Source organism: Dendrobates tinctorius, unplaced genomic scaffold, assembly GCF_039654945.1.
Source record: "Dendrobates tinctorius isolate UK_male_01 unplaced genomic scaffold, ASM3965494v1 ptg000203l, whole genome shotgun sequence".
NCBI lineage: Eukaryota > Metazoa > Chordata > Amphibia > Anura > Dendrobatidae > Dendrobates > Dendrobates tinctorius.
Genome location: NW_027361870.1, coordinates 26448660 through 26466319, shown reverse-complemented (window position 1 = coordinate 26466319; position 17660 = coordinate 26448660). Strand labels below are relative to the sequence as shown.

At 46.5% G+C, this 17660-nt stretch overlaps 2 protein-coding genes across 3 annotated transcripts in view; one reads left to right on the top strand and one right to left on the bottom strand.

The window, feature by feature from the left end:
- The window catches only part of CLHC1 (clathrin heavy chain linker domain containing 1), a 39311-nt gene extending 30637 nt beyond the window's left edge, over positions 1 to 8674 (bottom strand). The window contains exons 1-4 of one of the 2 annotated variants that reach the window (XM_073553907.1): positions 8549 to 8674; positions 3333 to 3546; positions 3058 to 3245; positions 2557 to 2693 (exon numbers count right to left, since the gene is read on the bottom strand). In XM_073553907.1, the coding sequence (XP_073410008.1) occupies positions 2557 to 2693; positions 3058 to 3245; positions 3333 to 3512 (505 nt within the window). In that variant the 5' untranslated portion in view covers positions 3513 to 3546; positions 8549 to 8674. Of the gene's footprint in view, positions 1 to 2556; positions 2694 to 3057; positions 3246 to 3332; positions 6056 to 8548 lie in introns of those variants that run through there. The other variant, XM_073553908.1, reaches the window with a different exon arrangement.
- A 302-nt stretch (positions 8675 to 8976) lies between these two features.
- On the top strand, positions 8977 to 16281 carry RPS27A (ribosomal protein S27a). The gene is made up of 6 exons (XM_073553906.1): positions 8977 to 9130; positions 9247 to 9311; positions 11775 to 11829; positions 14609 to 14694; positions 14862 to 14993; positions 16097 to 16281. The coding sequence occupies exons 2-6, from the start codon at positions 9264 to 9266 to the stop codon at positions 16244 to 16246; spliced, it is 471 nt and encodes a 156-aa protein (XP_073410007.1). The 5' UTR covers positions 8977 to 9130; positions 9247 to 9263; the 3' UTR covers positions 16247 to 16281.
- Positions 16282 to 17660: the final 1379 nt, after the last annotated feature.

The window sequence follows — 17660 nt, the reverse complement described above, 5'->3', positions numbered from 1 at the left end:
CTTCAGCCAAGGGAGGCCTAAAACAATAGGTACTGGCATTCCCTCCAAGACGTAGCATGACAAGGACTCCTCATGATGTCCTATACACAGATGGATATTCTCTACGACCTTGGTCAAGCTCCCCTGGCTCACTGGAACAGAGTTTATGGCCTGGACGCTTATAGGCTGGGCTAGCGTCCTACACCTCAGACCATGAGTCTAGACAAAGCGAGAATCCACCAGACTAACTCCTGCTCCACTGTCCAAAAACACCGGTATCACCTCCGGTACCACGCCAGCCAAGACCTGCTGACATGGTACTTTGGGAGGGCAAAATGGAGGAAATGTATACTCCCTGGTCGCCTCCCTCCAAGTGACCAGGGGAATGCGGCTTCTCAGATGGCACAGATAATTTGGCGCGCAGTGGGCAAGCCTTCAGGACATGACCAGTCTTCCCACAATACAAACATGCCGACACCACTCCCCGAACCGTAGGCAGCTCCGAATACAACCTAGCTACTCCTACTTGCATGGGTTCGTCAGGAGACTTGGCATGAACTGGGCAGGCTCTCAGAAAATGGCCAGGCTTCCCACAGGAAAAGCATACCCCTCCACCATGACGAGCCGCAGACACACCCTTTTTTGTATCAACAACACCGGGCTGTCTGGGTTCCTCCGTCCGCACTGGTGGGCCCTCCTCCCTAGTGAGGACATCAGGGGGCACTTTTTGTATATGTCTTTCCCTAAGGCGTCTATCCACCTGGATGGCAAGGGACATGGCGGCCTCCAGCGACCTGGGGGCGGCGTACTGCACCACAGTATCCTGCATCTTTGGAGACAAACCGTGCCCAAATTGACTCCTAAGTGCAGGGTCATTCCACTGAGTATTAGTGGCCCATTTCCTAAACTCTGAGCAGTACTTCCTCAGCAACCTGGGCTCCCTGTTTACACCTATGGATTCGGGATTCCGCAAGGGCGACGCCATCAGGATCCCCATACACAAGCACCAAAGCCGCAAATAACTCGTCCACGGACTCTAAAGATGGAGAATCGTCCGGTAGGGAGAAGGCCTAGGATTGGGGATCCCCTTTAAGAAGGGACATAATGATTCCCACCCATTGCTCTTCACTCCCTGATGAACGAGGGCGCAGCCTGAAATACAATTTACAGGCTTGCTGAAAAACCAAGAATTGATCTCTCCCTCCAGAAAATCTGTCAGAGAGGGATATCTTGGGTTCTGGCTGAGCCTGTTCTTGGACCAAGCCCCCAGAGCCCACAAACAGCCGCAGCTGCCGCACCAACCCTCCGCCCAGCCCCCTAATCTCATTAGTAAGGGTCTGCAGCAATTGGGCAAAGGGCTGAACTGGGTCCATGGCTCAGCAGAGAAAAAAAAAAGTTATGGTTAGTGATAAGGGTAGTAAGGGTATGTGTCACGTGGACCCGTTCTGTGTGATGCGACCAGCAGGCCGGTAACAAGACGCGGCACGTGGTATTGTCCTGTGTGACACGGCTCGTAGGCCGGTAACTAAAACAACAAGACAAGGGGTACGGAAACAGTTACAACGGTGGGCCCTGCGATAGGGACAGGGGATGTGGAGACCTCCTGCACTCCCGAGTCAGTGTCCCTAACGCCTAACGCTCCTAACGTTCCCTATGCCGGTTCCGCACCGGGCGCCGATCACGAACCTGTCGCCCTAGCACACCCTACACCTATCCCTTGCTAGGGAGCTGGGTGGCGCAGGCACTGGCCCCACCGCTGCACTAATACACACTAAGGAAAAAAAAAAACAGGGAAACACCACTTAGCTTTACTCTGTTGCACTTGCTCCTGGCAACAGAGTCCACCACCAGCATGCAGCTCTCCTCCTGAATCGATGCCACCAAGCTCTGTCAGAGCTAAGGAAATCCCCTATGACTCCTTTCACACCAGGCTCTGTCAGAGCTGCTCTCCAGCTCCTTCCTCCACCAAGCATGGTTGAAATGAACACTATCACCAACACTGATTGCAACACCTGTGACTCTTTTATAGCAGAGCAAGCAATCACACCTGCATTCTAATCATGTGCACTTAACTAAGAAACCAGAGTGCAATGACGCTCACCACCACCGGGGGGAAAACTTAGAACAAACGACACAACAGTTCAATAATCCTAATGGCCACCGGGGGCAAAAACCCACCTTAAGCACAGCTTAGGAAAAAAAAAAGGTTACCTGTGCTTTATATCTGTCATGATCCAGCATGGATCATGACAGTATGTGCACACATTGCGGATTGCTGTGCAGAATTTTGCGCGGAATCTTTCCTGGCCAAACAACCCCTGTAATAACCTGACAAGTAAAGGACTTGCATTTACTTGTTCATTATTTTTCCTTTACTTTAGATACAAATTTTTTTAGAGTAACTCTGTCAGGTGTTCTAGCAAAATATGGAAAGAGGAATACTCAGTAGCTGCCACGACTCTGGGACAGGTCTCATAGGGTTTTGAGTCTCAACAGCATTTTAGCAGCTTTCAACATTAAAATACTGATTCACAGCTTAGAGTATGTGGAAGCGAGCGAATATTGGGGATATGATACCTGAAATTGGAGCACTGGGGTTGATTTCATTTTGTGGAGGTCCTGCTTCGTTTGGAGGGGTCTTCACTCTCTTTTCATCCAGCAATTTCTGCAATTCTTTTTCAATTCTGCTAGAATCTTTATTAATTATATCAATTCTAGGACAAAAAAAAAAGATACAAAAAAAAAGATACAGAGGACACATTTTACAAAAGATTGTATTGGTTAATCAAACATAAAATTGATAAATGGTGTGATTCCCCACCATCTTGCATTGTATGGATTTGTAGACCGCCTCCAGTCTACATGGGACGTCAGGAGCCTCTGTCTGCACAGCGAGTTTATCCTATAGCGGTAGGAGGGAGGTGAGATGCACGGCTGACATTGTGTGGACAGCAGCTTGCCAAGTCTCGCACTCATCTGGACGGTACCGGACATGTGCCCACATCAGCAGTACCCATCACCTCTCGATGAAGAAGTGAGCAGTGCAGGATAACCCCTAAATCATTATACCAGTATCACCTGTCTGCCACCTCGGCTGCCCGTTTCCTATAATACATGAGTGTTGTGGGCTCCGAGGCTAGTCTCTTCAACTTTGCATGGACATGAATTGCATTAGTTTCTCCTTGTTTGGCGGCATCAATAAATTCATCGTACTCTTGTTTGATCGCAGTCAGAAGACGTTTATAATCGGTGGAATTGTCAATGACCTGAAAACACGCAGGAAATGCAAGAGTTACATAGAGAAGACAGAGCAACCATAAAGCAATGTACCGATATACTGTAACGTAGGTCACCTTATCAAAAGCTTGTCCATAGATAATATACCACTGCTCAGCATCAAGCTGACCCGCAGCCGACAGCTTCTCCGCCTCCGCCTTTATATTCTCCTCAATGCTGGTAAGAAATCTCTTATCACTGGTACTAGTGATGGGTGGGAGCACGGGGGTCCCAGATAATCCGTGAACAGATTTCATAGTTCCTGTAGATGCATCTGGTGCTATTTCACGCCTGCATAAATGTGGTGTCAGAAAAAGAAACAAAGTGAAAGGAACATTTAAAATTTCCCCTCTACTGTTATACTGATGTCCTGTCCCCACGATGACAGGTCTTCACTATTAGAACGGTGGAGATCTGACAACCAGCACCTCCCCACGATCAGCCGGTGTCACCTCCATCAGCGCCACTCCGCCACACTGTGTAGTGTCTGCTGCCAGGTACTGCAGATCAGCCCTTATTCTCCTCAATCCTCATCTGAAAACCGCCATGAAACAGTGTCACAGAGCATTGCTGTTCCGCAAAATACACTGTTTGCGTTCAATCACTGATGGAGGTGGGGAGGTTCTGGGTGTTGGACCTCCACCGGTCTTATATAATCATCAATATATAAAAAGGTGGACAACCTTTTTTAATCTACAAGTAAATACTAAAAGTAAATGGGAGATACTGTAACCTTGCCCACAGGGTTTGTCAGCTTGAAGGATTTTCTTGTATAAATTCCACAGAAAACAGCGACATTAATTTGCGCCTGTATTTTTCTTGCAGTGGGGGGGGGGGAGGCTCCTGTTGCAATCTTTTGTCTCTCTTACAGACACCCAATTGTAGGGGGATGCTCCTGCTGCAATCTGATTACTTGTACACTATATACAGAGCTCCTGTGTATAATGACACTGGTGATCACTGTATTACCTGTACACTGACACTATATGCAGAGTTCCTGTGTATAATGACACTGGTGATCACTGTATTACCTGTACACTATACACTATATACAGAGCTCCTGTGTATAATGTCACTGGTGATCACTGTATTACCTGTACACTATATACAGAGCTCCTGTGTATAATGTCACTGGTGATCACTGTATTACCTGTACACTGACACTATATGCAGAGTTCCTGTGTATAATGACACTGGTGATCACTGTATTACCTGTACACTATACACTATATACAGAGCTCCTGTGTATAATGTCACTGGTGATCACTGTATTACCTGTACACTGACACTATATGCAGAGTTCCTGTGTATAATGACACTGGTGATCACTGTATTACCTGTACACTATACACTATATACAGAGCTCCTGTGTATAATGACACTGGTGATCACTGTATTACCTGTACACTAGATACAGAACTCCTTTTTATGATGTTACCGATGACCCCTGTATTACCTGTACACTGACACTATATATTATATACAGAGCTCCTTTTTATGATGTTACCAATGATCCCTGTATTACCTGTACACCGTCACTATACAATATATACAGAGCTCCTGTGTATAATGTCATTGGTGATCACTGCATTACCTGTACACTGACACTACTATGTACAGAGCACCAGTGTATAATGGTAGTTAAGGCAAAGGCGTAGCTAGGGCTTCAGCTCAGGGGGGCGAGATATCTGAGTGGGCCCCTAATCTCTGATTACAACTATGGTGGTGCACTCTAATCGTGGGTATAGGGGAACTTCAGCAGATGATCCTGCTGTAGCTAAAAAAAAATCTCCACAAAGACCAACACTGATAATACCGGCATATTGTGACCATATAGTGGTAGATACCAGTCCTACAAAGCATACAAGTGATTATAGTAAAGTTACACATGGTGACTTACAGAGGACATTCTTTCTGATGGAGTCGTTCACTTTTCCCGTCTTTTCCATCGGGCCCAGACCGACATGACGACTTCTCCTGCCAGGACTTGCCTGCAGAGATTACAACATATACACATCTGACTTCTCACATTTCCTGCACCGTCCTCATCTATCCCCAACCTGCACAAATTCCCTATCCTGATGATACCCCAATACTGAGCCGCTGCTGCCATATGCCCTATTCCTGCACCTGCTGTGTGGTACAAAAGCAATGCTCCTCATACTGCTTCATATAGTAATGCCGCCACTGTGCCCTTACATAGTAAAATATCTCCTTTGTGCCCTCACAGTAGTCCCCACACTCTATAATGGCACTCACAGTAGCTCCCACAGTGTATATAGGTCCTTACACTATATGATTGCCTGATAGCAGCCTTCAAACTGTATAACGGCCCTTGCATTATACCCCACACTATATAATGACCTGAGCACTATCTCTCACACCGTACAGTGCCCCCCGCATTAGCTCCCATGTTGTATAATGACCCCCTGCATGCCTTAGATTCTGGTCTCTGTCTGTCCCTGTCTGTGTGCCGATACTTGCACAGATCTGCTATACATGACAAAGAGCTAAACAGAGGAAAACAGAAACAGCCAGTAGGTGTGTATAGAGGCCGGCATATGGGGGTAGCCCCCTGAATGTATCCAGGTGACCCTACAAGAAATACTCTTGTCTGGACAAGACCCCAAAGAGGTAAACGGAAAGGAGGGAACCAGAAGAAAGAGGGGGAGGTAAAATATTACCAATGTAAAGAAGAAAGTGCACCCCCTAGCTCGCCTGTTCCTCTTCTCCCCCTTTGGGGGGTCTTGTCTAGACTGAGTATATGTTCAGGGGCCTGCACCCATATGTGATTTTGTATGCGCACCTTTTTGCTGTTTCTATTTTCTTCTGTCTGGCCACTTATCATATACATTCAGCCTCAACCTTTTTTTTTTAATAAAAACAGACAGACGCATACACCCGCAGGCACCGACACCCGCAGGCACCGACACCCGCAGACACGCACATATTCTCCGCTCACATACTCTTCCTCCTTCTGACATCATTTCCTTTGACAATTCCGCAGCCTTATTGGCATCAAACCCGCAGACCTTTTTACATCTGGGGTTTTGCTGTGGATTTGACTGACTCAATGGAAGTCAATGGGTGCAGAAACGCTGCAGATCCGCTCAAAGAATTGACATGCTGCGGAAAATAAAACGCTGCGAATCAGGACGGAAATTTGCGCAGCGTGTGCACACCAATTCTGGATTCCCATTGATTAACCTCGCTTAAATAATCCATTGCGTTTTTGGAGCATTTCCGAGTGGAAAAAATGCTGCGGATCCGCAATGTGTGCTCCACCTTTCCTCGTGTAATACTGATGCTCCACAACGAAAACACTTCGGGGTGCACAGGATTTTTTTTTATACAGTAGCTTTTTTATCCAGAGAGGTGGGACAGGTAATAACACCAACTTTAGCATTATAATAATAATAATAATAATACATTTTATTTCTATAGCGCACACATATTCCACAGCACTTTACATTTCAGAGGGGACTTGTACAGACAATAGACATAACAGCATAACAGTAATCACATAGATCATAACAAATACCAAGAGGAGTGAGGGCCCTGCTCGCAAGCTTACAGTCTATGAGGAAAGAGGTAGACACGAAAGGTGGGTGGTAACAGTTGCTCTGATTGTTTGGACCAGCCATAATGTTAAGTGTGTAACAGTACAGACACAGAGGGCTAATGGATGCATAAAGCATGTGGGAACATGATGCGGGGAACCTGGTTATGGCAAAACTTTTGGCTGTGCCACACAGGGATAGATTAGGTTAATGTGTTGAGGCGATAGGCCAGTCTGAATAAATGAGTTTTCAGGGCACGCTTAAAATTGTAGGGATTGGGGACTAATCGTATTGACCTGGGAAGTGCATTCCAAAGAATTGGCGCGGCACGTGTAAAGTCATGGAGACGGGAGTGGGAGGTTCTGATTATTGAGGATGCTAACCTCAGGTCATCAGCAGAATGGAGGGCACGGGTAGGGTGGTAAACTGAAACGAGAGAGGAGATGTAGGGTGGTGCTGAGCCATGGAGAGCTTTGTGGGTGAGGGTAATAAGTTTGTACTGGATTCTGGAGTGGATGGGTAACCACTGTAATGACTGGCACAAGGTAGAGGCGTCGGTGTAACGATTGGCGAGGAATATGATCCTGGCTGCAGCATTCAAGACAGATTGGAGAGGGGAGAGATTGGTAAGAGGGAGACCGATTAGAAGAGAGTTACAATAGTCGAGACGAGAATGAATAAGAGAAACAGTAAGAGTTTTTGCAGAGTCAAAAGTAAGAAAAGGACGAATTCTAGAAATGTTTTTGAGATGCAGATAACAAGAGCGAGACAGTGATCGAATGTGTGTGGGGGGGGGGTGAAGGAAAGCTCGGAGTCAAGTATGACCCCAAGACAACGGGCATGTTGCTGGGGAGTAATAGTGGAACCACACATGGAAATGGCAATGGCGGGTATAGGTACATTAGTAGAGGGAGGAAACACAAGGAGTTCAGTCTTTGACAGGTTCAGTTTCAGATATAGTGAGGACATGATGTTAGACACAGCGTTTAGACAATCGCCGGTGTTTTCTAGAAAGGCTGGCGTGATGTCAGAAGAAGCGTATAATTGGGTGTCGTCAGCATAGAGATGGTACTGGAAACCAAATCTACTGATTGTTTGACCAATAGGGGCAGTGTACAAAGAGAAGAGGAGGGGGCCTAGGACGGATCCTTGAGGAACCCCAACAGTAAGGGGAAGGTGAGAGGAGGAGGAACCGGCAAAAGAAACAGTAAAGGAGCGGTCGGAGAGATAGGAGGAGAACCAGGAGAGAACGGTGTCCTTGAGGCCAATGGAACGGAGCATAGTGAGGAGGAGCTGATGATCCACAGTGTCGAATGCTGCAGAGAGATCCAAGAGAATTAGCATGGAGTAATGGCCATTTGATTTAGCTGTTAGCAGATCATTAGAGACTTTAGTGAGGGCAGTTTCAGTAGAGTGTAGAGTGGAAACCGGATTGGAGAGGGTCGAGAAGAGAGTTATCAGAGAGATAGCGGATAAGACCGGAGTGGACCAGGCGTTCCAGGAGTTTAGAGATGAAGGGAAGATTAGAGACAGGTCATTATTTCGTACTGCCTCCTTCCCAGCTTTGGTCGTGCGGGGAACGCGATAGGGCGATTGCAGAGGTTCATGGTCAGCAGAATGGTTTTTCTGTGGATGTTTTTACATTATAAAGTACTGAGAGTGGACCTGATTTACGTCAGAACTCTGCTTTACTGCTTCTATTACAATGGCTGATAACAGAGAGCAATACTCACTTTTGAAGACCTATGAGAGCCCCTTCAGCCCTGCTGTTACCTCGCCAAGCTATGCACGCTCCCCAGCTGTGCACGCTCCCTGCCACACACCTCAAAAAGCAGGACCGGGGTCTCTGTGTACGGACTCTCGTTACTAAGGGCTGTTGTCAGGGGCGTGGTCAATGGAAATGAGAAAACGTTTGCGGGAAAAAGAAAATCACTCCTACCTATTATCATTTCCGTTACTGATTTAAACATTTTAATATTTGTCCAAATGTTTTATGAGTGAATTTATTAAATAAAAAATACAGCGTAAAATTCACAAGGACTTCAAGTCCCACAATGCACTGCGCCTGGAAGGCCCCCAGAGACGAGTAACCAGTACTATCCACCATTTCACTACAATGATACCGCGCAGTGGTCGCTGAGGGGCGCTCTCTGCGGTCTCCGACCTCCGTCTCGTTTTGTACTAGGAAGATTCTAGCAGGCATTGAGAAAGGCAGCCAAATCCCGCACCGCCCACCGCAGCCCTGCTCGGCTGCTAGGAAAACCCCGTGTTCGCCGGAAGGAGGCCCTCTCTCCAGGATCCGCCATAAGCAGGAGGTGAGTGTGGCGGCTCGGCTCCGGGTATGGGGGGGATTATTGCCGTGTACCGGGGGCTCGGGCCCCGGGAGTCCGCGCTATTTTGGACGGTAGTAACCGTGTGTCATCTTCTACAGGTGGATCCGGCGCCAACATGCAGATCTTCGTGAAGACTCTCACGGGGAAGACCATCACCCTTGAGGTGTGTGAGGGGCGGCGGTGTGTGGTGGAGGCCCCAGGGAGTAGTAGTGCGGCCACGTGTGTGCCGGCCGTGTACACGTGCTCCCGGGGTGTGCGGGCTGGCGGCTCATGTGCTCTGCGGGGCCATCATGGAGGAGCTGTGATAACGCGGGGAAACCGCAGCTCAGTGTGACCTGCACAGCTGCCATCCTGCTAATTTTGGGATGTCTGTAGTGGCCATCACTCATCACTGGCATCTTTGAGGTTTGAATATGGCTGAGCTGGTTTCTGGAGATCTCCCTTTTCAGACTCCCATTTTTGGAGTATCAGCTGCTGGCACCGCCATCAGGAGCTTATCTACATCATTCTGTAATGCTGTAGATAAGCCCCCAATGTAGCCTAAAAGATGAGAAAAGAGTTACATTATAGGGGGGGGGCTCAGAGTCCGATCTTGGTCCTATGGGTGTCAGTCCGGCGCCTCCCATCTTCTAAGTGTGACGCCCTCTTCTTTGCTTCCCATCGCGGCGCACTGCTCTGCCCTGTTGAGGGCAGAGTGGAGTCCTGCAGTGCACAGGTGTCGGGAAAGGTCCGGCACCTGCGCACTGCAGTATTCTGCTCTGCACTCAACAGGGCAGAGCAGTGCGCCTGCGCAGGAGCCGCGACAGGCAGCAAAGAAGAGGGCGTCACCGTTAGAAGAAGGGAGGCACCGGACCGCAACACCCATCGGACCAAGACCAGACCCGGACCACCCCCGGGTGAGTATAATATAACTAATTTTTCTTCTCTTTCAGGTTACATCGGGGGCTTATCTACAGCATTACAGAATGCTGTAGATAAGCTCCTGATGGCGGTGCCGGCAGCTGATACTCCAGAAATGGGGTGACAGATTCCCTCAACCCCTCTTTAATAATCCCATAAATACTATTTCCCTCTATGCTGCATTGTGTATTTTTAAGAGGTTCTTGGGATACATCAATGTCTGGTTGGGGTCTAACACTCTGCACCCTCACCTATCAGCTGTTGGTGGCTGCTGGATCTACTCGCAGAGCTGGCTGTCTTCTGGCGGTGGCCACGGCCTGGTACTGTGCATCTGCCTCCTATTCAAATCAGTAGGACGCGGATGTGTAGTAGTGGCTGCCGCAGGGTGTCAAAAGACGGGCAGCTCCGCAAGTGAGTATATGTTAGCCGACGCCAGTGTCAGACCCCAACAGATCAAACATTGATGACCAAACCCTATGATAGGTTATCAATAAAAAAGTAGTGGACAGCCTCTTTAATTTGAGGGTTGTAAAATAGGACAGTACCCACGTGTGACCTGCGCTCGATTCCTTCTCTCTAGGGTTGTCAGTGTCCATGTGTGACCTGCGCTCCATTTGTTCTCTATAGGGTTGTTGGTGCCCACGTGACCTGCGCTCCATTCATTCCCTGTAGGGTTGTTTGTGCCCACCTGTTACCTGAGCGCCATTCCCTCTAGGGTTGTCAGTCCCACGTGTGACTGGAGCGCCATTCATACCCTGTGGGGTTGCTGAGTCCAGTATTTGTCCTAATACCCATAAAGAATGAATGGAGTGGTGGTCCGGTGTCCTGACTTGCTGCTCCATTTGGTACCAGGGATACATTTCCTGTTCGGTCCACTCGCGCAGGTCCCAGGGGTGGGACACCAGTTGGTCAAGTTCTTCCTTATCCCTTGGGTAGGTTATAACATATTTCTAACTGGACAACACCTTTTAAAGAGGATGTCATGTACAGAAAGCATCTGAGCTCCCAGGGACCCGGCAGTCACAGGTGGTGTGGTTCTCCTTACTAAACACTTGGATTACATAGACTTAATCAAGTGATCAGCGCGGTGGCTCAGTGGGTAGCACTGTTGCTTTGCAGCACTCTGGGGTCCTTGGCTCAAATCCCACCAAGATTGACATCTGTAAGGAGTTTGTACTTTCTCCCTGTGTTTGTGTGGGTTTCCTCTCAGCTTCAAAGACATACTGATGGGGAATCTAGATCGTGGGTCCCAATGGGGACAGGGGTGATGATGGCTATAAATCGCTGTGGAATTAATGGTGCTATATAAGGAAAGCATAATAAAGTGAGTAGTGACTAATAGCAGGTCTGCATACAGACAGCACATTAGCCTGGGCTGCTGTATTTCCCATCTATGGAGTCATAGTGCCACCTAGAGTCAGTCTTCTGTCCATCTTAAAGGGTTCCTCTTCCGTTCCTCACAGGAGTGTGCAGTCTGTAGCTCCGTATGGCTACCCGGCGAAATTAAAATCAGTGTTATTTTGCACCTTACAACTTCCTATCGTGTCACATTGCGACCTATTCAACTGCCTTGTGACGGCCTGAAATATTTCACCGATTGCACATGTTAATTGTCATAGACTTCAATATAAGTCACATGAGACTGACATCCATGCTAATTCTTTGCAATTTGCCTTCTTTTTTTATTTTCCTTTAATCCAGTTTAACGTCTTGCTCTCTTGTCCAGGTTGAACCCTCTGATACTATTGAAAATGTCAAGGCTAAGATTCAGGATAAGGAAGGTGAGTTCTGCTGACTTTTATCCCTGTAGCAGACCAGAATGGCTCTAAATGGGTTGTCTGGGGATTAAAAAGTGTCACAAAATGGTCTTGAGATAGTGAAGCCATCAAGGACTCATTGTTTCCCCACTGGTCTCCCTACTGCAGCAATGGGGTCCTGTCAGCAGGCAGTAGAGATCGGTGGAGACATGGTGAGATTAGTCTTGCTGTTTGCATTGTGTGTCGGGGGAATGCTCCATTCCAGACAACCCAGCGAGCCTTTTGCTTGAGTGATCGGTAGCATCACGGGCCGATAACGAGAATGACTGTTACTATACTGTAAATGATCGTTCTGATTATTGGCCTCTGGGGAAGAGATTTTTCTCTGCACTTTCATTAGAGAACTCAAGATGAACGCTCATCTGTGTGGCGGCTGTCGGAAGAGAGCTGTATGGATGACTTCATATGTATTCTGCTAGAAGTTGACAAGTTTGAAAGATGATCCGCGACATCTAGAAGGAAATGTATTTCTCCTTATGGCGCATCCACATGAGTCATAAGCTGTATACATTTGTATTAAAAAAAAAAAGGCCTTATTATTGCATCATACTGTATTTTGCGGATTTTAAGATGCACCCCAAATTTTGGGGAGCAAAATATTTTTTTTTAATGGTAGTGCATCTTACCGATTTAAGGAAGCTTACCTGGTGAGTGTCAGTGTTGCTGCTGCGGGAAGCTGGCAGAGGCAGGAGATCCTGCGGGTCCCAGGCTGGTAGGAGGTGATCGGGGCTCCGCAAACATTTTGTGAGTTCGAGCCCCTGCACTTTCTGTGCTTTTCAATGCGATGGACTCTAGGGTGGGAATGGCCACTAAAGGCTGTGCATGAGACAAGATGTCGGTACCAAGATCTTAATCTGCGCTCTTTTCCTTGAGTCCACCGCATTCAAAAGCATGGAAAGTGCACAGCCCCCAGGCTTTCACAAAGCGTTGGTGGAACCCCGCACCGCTGAGCTGCCCCATCCTACCAGCCTGGGACTTGCAGTATTGCCCCACTCCTGCCACCAGAAGCTTCCTGCAGCAACGACCTGGCTCCACCGCAGCTGGTAAGCTACACTCGAATTATAATGCTGTAATACACCCCCCATACTTCTACCCCCCCCCCCCAAAAAAAAAAAAAAAAATTGGGGGGAAAAGTTATCTGAAAAATGTGGTAAATGGCAAAAAAATCCTTTTGAGAATACACCTGTATTTGCTGAATGTTCCTGGTTGTTTTGTCGTTGAGATTCTCTGGGGGGAAAAAAAAACATGAACCCAAATGTCATTCTATACGTGCAAATTAAAACTTCTGTTGAGTGCTAGTTGTGGCCTTACACGTAGTTTTTCAAGGTATTACAGGGTTTTTTTACTCCTGTCACACTCATATCAGGAGGTGAACGGGCGGGTGATATTGCGTCTACTGAAACCTAATTGGACACATACGCGGTGGGGCAAGTGTATGATATGTATGTCCCGACCACGGGGTCCCTTCCTTATCCACATCATTTCAAGTAGTGATTTTTGCCTATTTAAAGTTCCTACTTGTTTCTTGGGCTTTGTTTCCTTAAGAAAACAAAGTACCTATTGCCAATTTGCGTCTGCCATTTTTACGTAAGTAGAGTGACATTACCAGACTGATTTTTCTAAACACTCACTAAGTGTTGCCATGATCCCAAGTGCCCCTCCACCCCCCAATTGGCCCAGTTTTCTACCCTCTGTTGTGTCCAAGCTTCCTGGTTTTTGGGTTTTAGCATGTAGTGGGGTCCCACAACTCTGCTACAATTCTTGCCAGGGCTGTGGAGTCTGAGTCGGTGCTCATTTTGGTGGAGTTGAAGTCTGTATAAAATGGACCGACTCCTAAAATATATAATAAATTGGGTACAGTAATTCAATGCAGGATGTGATGAATATTTTTTCATAGGAGTTTGGGAAAGTTATGAAATGTCCTATAAATGGCTGTTATAATCCTGATCTAAGGCTACATTCACACACAGCGTTTTTCCTGTGTTTTTTGAGGATACGTTTTTCAGCTGCAAAAGCTGATCATCTTTTTAAAAAAACTGCATCACCTGAAAGGTTTTTGAGCTCATAATGTTTTCAATAGCAAAAGCAGATTAGAAATCTGCTCTATCTATCCATTTATCCATATCTGTCTATCCAAATCGTATCTGTACCAAAAAGAATGAAAACCGGGTAGCACACCAATATATATTCTGTTCTATCTAAATATCTTGATTATTGGATCATAAAAATGATTAAATGTCTGAGGTTCACATTGTACTACAATAAACTTTTCACTTAAATATAAGCAATATGTGTGGGAGTCGGAGTTGGAGTCGGAGTCGGTGTAAGGGAAATTGAGGAGTCGGAGTCGCAGGTTTGGCTTACCGACTCCACAGCCCTGATTCTTGCTGTGAGATCTCGCTCTATGCTGATCCTGGCTCTTGCTTACTGGTTGCATCATTAGAGCAGATTTTGTCACTGCTTCTTGGTAAAGGACGCGACAGCACTTGATGAGTGCAAAGAGCTTTGTATGCTGGGATACAAGAACCCAGAAGTCAGGTCCTTTATGGGGCCATGAGGAACCTTCTGACCATAGAGTATTTAGAAAAATCACCAGTCTTACATAGGTGCAGACCTAGACTGGTTCTTTTAAAGATACTAAAGAGGCCCTTATGAAATTATTCACTTTCAAGTTTGATTATCTAACCTAGGGGTTGTCTGCAATGTTCTCGTCCATGGAGACTGATGTCTTTTGCTTCTCTAGGTATCCCTCCTGATCAGCAGAGGTTGATCTTTGCCGGCAAGCAGCTTGAAGATGGCCGCACTCTCTCAGATTACAATATCCAGAAGGTATGTCTACATTTATCAGTTTATGGCATAGCCTCAGTTATTTATTTTTTTTTTGTTACCGCCAAGTGACAGGACACAATTCCCTGCCGATGGGTTGGAGTTCACATCCTGAGACCCCCATTTTTTTTTTTATTTTTTTTTTTTATTTTTTTTTTTAACCCCTGTAGGAGTCCACTCTCCACTTGGTGCTGAGACTCCGTGGTGGTGCGAAGAAGAGGAAGAAGAAGTCTTACACCACACCCAAGAAGAACAAGCATAAGAGAAAGAAGGTCAAACTTGCTGTTCTTAAGTACTACAAGGTAAGACTGTAGGTCTGTTCTTTCTGTGCCTCGGCATAACAATGAATACGAGACAGAATTGTTTCGTATGGATACAATTAGTGATGAGCGAATGTGCTTGAATAAGGTGTTACCCGAGCATGCTTGTGTGTCTTCAGCGTGTTTGAAAAATGTTTGAGACCCCCGTGCCTGCATGGTTGCGGCTATCAAATTGCGAGACATGCAGCTGCAGGGACTCGAACATGCTTGGATTACACATCTGAGCACGTTCGCTTATCACTAATATTAATGTACCACCCACCTGACCTATAATGATAGTAAGCCCATTGAAGGTACATAATCATCCTTTTAAGGGAGTATCCATAAAATCCAATCTCTGGGCTTGTGATTGGTTACAATAGAAAATGGGTAGTATCATGTAGACCCAATGTCCTATGTGAAAGTTGATCATATTTGCAACCCTCCTCTGTAACACTAGTAGTTGTTCCTGCTGATGCTCTTGCGACTCCTGGCAATTGGCGCTAATACACAATGTCATTCATAATCGCGAAGAAACATTTAGTTGCTGGACTGCAGGATTGCATGCTGCACTAGGACATTTGACTGGGACGTGATAGTCTTAAGGCCCTTTTACATTTAGCGATGCACCAGCGATCCGACCCGGTCAGGATCGCTGGTGCATCGCTAAATGATCGCTAGTGAGCTTTCATACAGAAAGACCTCACAGCGATTCAGCAGCGACGCAGCGCACGATACTTACCATTCACACACAGCGATCCTGCGTCCTCCCGCCCGCCTCCAGCGTCGCTCGTCGTCACAGCAGGAAGTCTCAGCAGGAAGCGCCCGACGAGAAATGGAGCCGGACATTCTCGCGCGATCAGCGATGGACAGCGGGGGAGCCGGTCGCTGGTAAGTATCACACATAGCGATATCGCTAGCAATATCGCTATAACGTCACAAAACCAGTGACGTTTTAGCGATATTGCTAGCGATATCGCTTAGTGTAAAACCCCCTTTACTCGCAAGATTCTTACATTGCAGTACCCACAAACGTTTGCACCTACAATTGTTAATTGGTTATCTATCATCTATCTGGCTGTCTCACATAAACCTATCTTTTGTAGGTTGATGAAAATGGAAAAATCCACCGCCTGAGGCGTGAATGCCCGTCTGAGGAATGTGGGGCTGGAGTCTTCATGGCCAGTCACTTTGACAGGCATTACTGTGGCAAGTGCTGTCTGACCTACTGCTTCAACAAGCCAGAGGACAAATAAATGTACATGAGTTAATAAAGTCCACCCATCCTTCACCTGTGTGCTGCTCTATTTATTAGCCACTCCTGGACATGACTTGTTCTACATTGCAATTGGGCTGGGAAAATAAAATAGTCTCTCGACTTATCAGATCATTCGCCATTATTAGTGAAGGTATCAATGTAATAATATATCTCTGCTTAGACTTTGGAGCTTTAATGCATTCTGGTTATAGATTATTGATGGTCATTTACTAGAACAGGCCATTAAAGATTATTTCTTACGTAAGCGAAGTTGAAAAATACAGTTTGGTGAATTCCTCAAATAAAGAGTACAGGAAAAACTCTACACTTCTAGTGGAGAAAACCAAGAAAAAATGCGATGAATAATCCCAGGACAATTCACATTGAGTTGCAAAAATTGATACTTTATTAAATATCAGGAAGTATAAGAGTGGCAAGCAGGAATCAACACCAAATTCGCACATGTGCAGAAATAAGGCGCACTGGACATATACATATCATTTAGCACTTTCCCTATTGGCCTTCACAGTGATATTGAACGGGATACGCATAGATCAAGTAATCAAATAATCAGAGATAAAAAAAAAATAAAATACCAAAGAAAATCATAAATGTAATACCTGTTCAAGAGTTGGCAGGGAGTTCCACAGCATGTGCCCACCCCGACGCGTGTTTCTGCAGGAATGCCTTTATCTAGTGGAAGAGCAGACTTTCTTCAGATGCAAGTCGGTCAAGATGCCTATAACTTGCATGTATTGGAGCCAGCGAATGTTAAATGATTATATAAAAAACATCTATTTTGATGAAGGTGAAAAAGCGGAGTATGATCTAGCACCGGTAGCAAACACACAAAGGGATCGCCATATATTGCTGCACTATGAATGGGGCTGGAGAGGCGCTATATGAAACTCCACAGACCGTAAAGCAAATTAAAATATTCTATGAATCCCTGTATGAGATGCACCCACAAATGCAGGAATATATGAGGAGGGGCGGAGATACCGCCAGTGCAGCTGCACTGGGCCCGGAGGTGGAGGGGGCCCTTGCAGGCGGTCAGGGCCGGTGTCACTACCAAGTGTCGGGGCCCACTCACCATTGGGAACACCGGCATGCTATAAGGCCTGGGACTAGGCTAGCCTCGTGTTTCAAACTGTTTGAAATGCCTCTTCAGCAGGTCCTGTCTCTATGGGGTCCATTCTGTATGGAGCATTATATGGGGCCCATTCTGTATGGAGCTCTGTATGAAGCAATATATGGGGCTCACTACGTATGGAGCAATATATGGGGCCCATTCTATATGGAGCTCATTCTGTATGAAGCAATATATGGGGCTCATTCTGTATGGATCATTATATCAGGCCTATTCTGTATGTAGCATTATAAGGGGCCCTTTATTCTGTATGGCGCATTTT

What these genes read in the sequence shown, in the direction of transcription:
- RPS27A (XM_073553906.1), top strand. Translation starts at nt 9,264, where the DNA reads ATGCAGATCTTCGTGAAGACTCTCACGGGGAAGACCATCACCCTTGAG. An exon ending in TAAGATTCAGGATAAGGAAG is followed by an intron (nt 11,830 to 14,608) that starts GTGAGTTCTGCT and finishes TTGCTTCTCTAG; the next exon opens with GTATCCCTCCTGATCAGCAG. An exon ending in CAGATTACAATATCCAGAAG is followed by an intron (nt 14,695 to 14,861) that starts GTATGTCTACAT and finishes TAACCCCTGTAG; the next exon opens with GAGTCCACTCTCCACTTGGT.